We start from the raw sequence: 5,759 nt of genomic DNA, 5'->3' as shown, positions 1-5,759 counted from the left end.
TCCTTTTTTTCTTTTTCTTTTGAGATGGAGTTTTGCTTTTGTTGCCCAGGCTGGAGTGCAACGACACCATCTTGGCCCACTGCAACTTCTGCCTCCAGGTTCACCAGATTTTCCTGCCTCAGCCTCCTGAGTAGCTGGGATTAAGGCGGCCGCCACCACGCCCAGCTAATTTTTTGTATTTTTAGTAGAGACAGGTTTCACCATGTTGGCCAGGCTGGTTTCAAACTCCTGACCTCAGGTGATCCACCTGCCTTGGCCTCCAAAAATGCTGGGATTACAGGCATGAGCCACCGCGCCCGGCCTCAACTCTAATTTTCAAAGGCTAAAGGTAAAAAGATAATGGCTCCTAAACCCCACTAAAATATCAGAAAATGTCTTTTGTCTTTGATTTATTTTCTTTTCTTGAATATAGGCAATCTATTTTCCTCCCGGCCCCTCTCTCCATATCCCTCCTCCCTGATTTCTTTTTTTGTTCTTGTTGTTTGAGGAATCAATCCACGTGGACAGGGAGAAGGGGAGGGGAGAACAGGCACCAAAATTCTGCTGGTTGGGAAAAAGAAGATGGGTGAATGTGGGGACATGGAGAGAACACGGACACGGGTGGACAGTGGAACGGCCCATTTATACCTAGACAGAGTCAAGAACTGGCCAGGCCTGGCGCATCTGCAATGGGTGTGGAGGCAGCAGAGACAGGAAGTCTGATTTTCAAAGATATCTAAGAAGCAGGACAACTTCCAGCTCCTGTCCCGCCCTAGGAGAAGACAGGTGGCTCCATCTCTGAAGAGGGTGGAATCAGGGTCTCTGACAGGAGAGCCCAGATCCCCCAGGGACAATCAGGTTACTGATTAGGCTGCAGCCCTCGCTCACTGGGCTCCAGGAGGCAGGCAGCCAAGCCTCCCCTTCCTGCAGGGACCAGGGAGAGTCTTGTGACAACAGCCCGGGAGGACCGACCCACAGCACTGAGATCAGAAGGCCCCAACAAGGAAAGGTTCAGCTCACAGCAGGCATTGCCCATCCCTGCCGAGTCCCCCACTATTAAACATGGGCAGGCCATCCGAGGAGAGCCTCACACAGAAACGGGAAGGCAGCCTAGAGGAAAGAGATCCTTCAGCAACGAGAAAAGAAAACAAAATTTTTAAAAATCAAGAGAATATACCATGAACTGAAGACCATGTTTTAGTTTTTTAAAAAAAGTTGACAGAACAAAAAAGAACTCTTATACGTGAAAAAAGTATGGCAAAAATAAAATGTAAAAAAATCACTAGAAGAGTCCAAATACGAAAATGAGGAGGCTTCCCAAAAATGCAACAACCTTAAAATGGTAGAAAATAGAAAATAAGAGGATTGGTCTGGCAATCCTTTATCAGAATAGTAGTAGTTCCAGAAAGAGAGAAAATAGAAAATGGGAGGGGAGAAAATCACCACAGAATAATTCAAGAAAATTCCCAGAACTAAAGAATAAGTGTTTCCGGATTGCCAGGGCACAAAAATGCCCAACATGCTGGATAAAATATACCAAGGCACTGTGTATCTCAGAACACCATGGATGTATCAGTCAGGGCAGGCATTGTTAAGCTGCAGCAATGAGCAGCCCGAAAGCCCTCAGAGGCCTGAAACAACAAAGATTTATTCTTCAAGTTTATTTCAATCGAACAGGGTCACAGCATGGGTAGGAGGGGGTTCTGCAAGCTGAGTATCATCACCGTCAAGCTGAGTTCAGAATCAAACTAAAGGGAGCGAAAACTCTGGCAGCAACTTACACTCGCAGCGAAGTGCAGGCCCAGAAGTGGAAGTAGCACTTCCGCTCAGCTCCCGGGCAGGCCACTGGCACAGCAACCATGTGAGGCCATCAAGCTCAGGGAGTGAGGAAGGGAGGGCAATCCTACCAAGAGCCTGGGGGGCAGGGGGCTGGACATGTGTGGTGAACACTGATGACCAGGGATGAAAGGAAGACGCTACAATCTTCAGAAAGAGAAGGACTGGCTTGAAACTCTTCAACAATACTGGAGGCCAAAAAGGATTGGATCGATGCTTCAAAAATTCGAAAGGAAATTTTTTTGTATAATTCTATATTATCAATCTATCAGACATGAAGGCAGAAAGCATACTTATGGGTAAAGTCTCAAAATTCACCCCCCATCACATCCAAACCAGGGAGTGAAACAAGGGGGAGTCAGGAAGAGGAAGTCAGGAGACAGAAGCCCTGCAGCGGGCAGGTCCAGGCTGATGTGGGTGCAGGTGGTGAGGCTGGCAGCTCATCCCCAGATGCACACACAAGTTTCAGTAGAAGGTTCCAGGGCCCTTCTTCAGGTAGGGGTGCTGACAGAGGGGCATCCTGATGCCCGTGAACATCGTGGGGGAAGACGCGACAACTGGCAAAGAGTTTGCAGTGGGATCTGTCATACTACATAGAAAGCAAGCAAATTAGAACACCGGCCAATTATTCGCTGGAGAAAACAAAAAGTAACGTACAACATGACTCACTAGAACAGTATTTACATAGTCACGCTTGTAAACACTGCATGTTGATCTCCGTGAGATTATACCACATCTATAGAGGAGGGTAGAGAGCATGCACGGGGGCAAAGAGAAGAAAAAAATCATCTCCCAAAGAACAAAGTCACTAGGTAATATCTACAACTGAAAAATCAGGAAGCCAGGTGATTCAATGGCACAAAGATAAATACCAAAATAATCAGCTAAAAGAAATGAAGTGCCTAGGGGCTGGGTGCGGTGGCTCAAGCCTGCGAGAGGCCAAGGCCAACGGATCACCTGAGGTCAGGAGTTTGAGACCATCCTGACCAACCTGGAGAAACCGTCTCTACTAAAAATACAAAATTAACCAGGCATGGTGGCGCATGCCTGTAATTCCAGATACTCAGGAGGCTGAGGTAGGAGAATCACTTGAACCCGGGAGGCCAAGGTTGCAGTGAGCCGAAATCACACCATTGCAACCCAGCCTGGGCAGCAAAAGCAAAACTCTGTATCAAGAAAAAAAAAAAGGAGTAAAGTGCCTATTTCTGGGGAGAAGGAAATGGTGGCAGGGGATACTGTTTGGCTCCGCAGAAGCTACTTAACTTTTTACACTATATGCATGTTAAAAAAATAATACGTTAAAGGTTATTCAAGCCGAGTCTGCCCAGGAGATACCTAATAGGTTGGCCTGATTTTTGATTCAGTACAAAGGGTAGAAACTGAGTTCTTTCAATGAGCCATGAGCACTGCTATAAATGCTACAAGGGCTGAAACACATAAGACACAATCCCTGTCCTCAGAATCAGGATTTCATTGAGGAAAAAGCCAAAATATGAACGGGAAAGAACTCAAGTACAACGCAAGTTGGCAGGTGGTCAACCCCAAGACATGAAGAAGAGTTATGTGGTATCAAGGAGGAGACTCAGGGCCAGAGTAAGTAGCAAAGGCTTTGGGAAAGATGTAAGGAGCAGAAGGAGAAAGGCTAACAGAACTTGAGTTCTGTTCCCGAAACAGGGAGGGCATTTCTGCAACGGAGACTGGCTAACAGTGAGGGTGTAAAGAATTGGGAAGTATGGACAGTTTTTTCAAACAGTGGTGAGAGTTTACTTGTAACAGGGAGGACAAGATTATTAATTAGGAAAAGCAGAGATTAGAAAACACAGACATTACGGTTGAGGGACTACATTTTCAGCGTCCTTGGGTGTTATCAATCACAAGCCCTGTAACATATTTCCCTGCAGAGTGGCTCAGACTTAGCCTACTTGCTCCTTATTAACACTGCCTCCACCCTGTTTTAAACCCCTCATAGCTCAAATCACCCATGTCGTGGGCTGCACCCCAGGCCTGCCTGCCTGCTCTGGCCTCTGTCTGCCTGGGCAGCCTCATGGCTGTAATTTTGTTTTCACACTCCAACAATACCATCCTTCTTTGCATTCCTAGAATACTGCCTGCTCTTGGCTGCCGCAGGACCTCTGCACACACTGCTCCTCCTAGAACTCGCTCTCTCCTGTGACCTCCCTGTTAACTCCTACATAAGCCTTCCATTCTCAGCTCATTTTTTGATTCCTCAAGAAAACAAACACACCTGATTGCTCTCACTCAGGAGTTCCTGCCACAGTTCTCATTCATTCCTTTCCCTCACACCAGTTTGTAATATAACCTTCATTTCCAATTCATGCCCACCTCACCATCTCGGCCAGTGGGTCTCAAAGTGGGGTCAGGCCACAGCAACAGCATACAGAACAACCTATTAGTGATGCAGATTCTCAGGCCACATCCCAGACCAACTGAATCAGAATCTTGAGGAGGGAGACAAGCAGTCTGTGTTTTTAAAAAACCCCCTAGTGATTCTGATGCATGCTTAAGTCTGAGAACCAATGTGCCTGACTGTGGTATACGGTCTGTACCATCACAGCACAGACCAGGTGCTTTAGCACCCCATGGTGTCTCCTGGTGCCAAGTTCAGCAACAACAGTAAGGACTTGGTAAGATTTCCTGGTTAGATGAATAATAGGTTAAAAAAAACTTTCCGGCCAGGCACGGCGGCTCACGCCTGTAATCCCAGCACTTTGGGAGGCCGAGGCGGGCAGATCACGAGGTCAGGAGATCGAGACTATCCTGGCTAACATCGTGAAATCCCGTCTCTACTAAAAATACAAAACATTAGCCGAGTGTGGTGGCAGGCGCCTGTAGTCCCAGCTACTCGGGAGGCTGAGGCAGGAGAACTGTGTGAACCTGGGAGGTGGAGCTTGCAGTGAGCCGGGATCACCCCACTGCACTCCAGCCTGGGCAACAGAGCGAGACTCCATCTCAAAAAAAAAAAAAAAAAATCCATGACTCCATAACTCCCCTAGTTTATTAATTCTAAACCCTTGCGGCAACTTTAGAATACCCCCAAAATAAAATGGAAACTGCTGTCGGAAGACCTGGGTTCTAGCTCCTGCTCCTAGACCTTTCTGGGTTCAAATGTTGGCCTTCCTTCTCTTGCTGTGTGATCATCCGTAAATTTCCTAATCTCTCTTGGCCTTAACTTCCTCACCTCTAAAATAGGAATCATTATAGCACCGATTTCCCAGGGTTGCTGAATGATTCAGACAATGGCACTAAGAATCAAGACTCACACAGTTAAGCACTCAACAAATGAAGGTAGTATTACTGCCATAATAAATAGTTATTCAACTTTAAATGGTCTTTCCTCTTGGGTCTCAGCTTTCTTACTCAAGATTGACCACACACACTTCAGACTAGTTCTTCCTCCCTTGCAAAACTACTCACATCTAACACCCATTCGAGGCCTGAAACCTCCCCTAGCAACCCGGAGTCCTGCTGGGGTTTTCCAGCTCCACCTCCTGAACAGCTGGGCTCTAGCAGACAGGCTGGATTTACTCATACTTGCCTTCTTAGAGCTCAACTGAAGTCACTTCAGACAAGTGATTCCCCACTAACCTCGGGAATTAGATCTTGATAACTCAACAGGTTAGCAGGTGATTTCATTTCAGTGTGTCTCGGTGGCTAGCATTCAAACGCAGCTCACACTGGGAGCTATTTCCAGTCCAATTTCGGTACTTGGTGACGTATTAACAACAGCAATTAAAACATATGCCCAACGAATAGATCTTAAAAAGGACGATTTCTGACTTCCCTAATAAGCAGAGGGCCCACCACCTGCCCGCGAAGTGCCCCTCCTGCCCCGTCTCCAGGCAGCACGCTGTGAGTGATGACAGAAACTAGACCCGCGCACGGCGAAGCTGCAGGCACGCCCCGCCCGGCCACCGAACTGCCTG

At 47.2% G+C, this 5,759-nt stretch overlaps 1 protein-coding gene across 1 annotated transcript in view; it reads left to right on the top strand.

Annotated features, from left to right (window-relative positions):
- Positions 1–4,415: 4,415 nt before the first annotated feature.
- The window catches only part of LOC105542968 (60S ribosomal protein L22-like), a 46,295-nt gene continuing 44,951 nt past the window's right edge, over positions 4,416–5,759 (top strand). Inside the window, exon 1 of the mRNA XM_011984690.1 lies at positions 4,416–4,460. Within this exon, the coding sequence (XP_011840080.1) occupies positions 4,416–4,460 (45 nt within the window). The remainder of the gene's footprint in view (positions 4,461–5,759) is intronic.

Source organism: Mandrillus leucophaeus, unplaced genomic scaffold (genome assembly GCF_000951045.1).
Source record: "Mandrillus leucophaeus isolate KB7577 unplaced genomic scaffold, Mleu.le_1.0 Scaffold271, whole genome shotgun sequence".
In the NCBI taxonomy this organism is placed as follows: domain Eukaryota; kingdom Metazoa; phylum Chordata; class Mammalia; order Primates; family Cercopithecidae; genus Mandrillus; species Mandrillus leucophaeus.
Note: the sequence above shows the minus strand (reverse complement) of the source record. Positions and strands in the feature narration are given on the sequence as shown.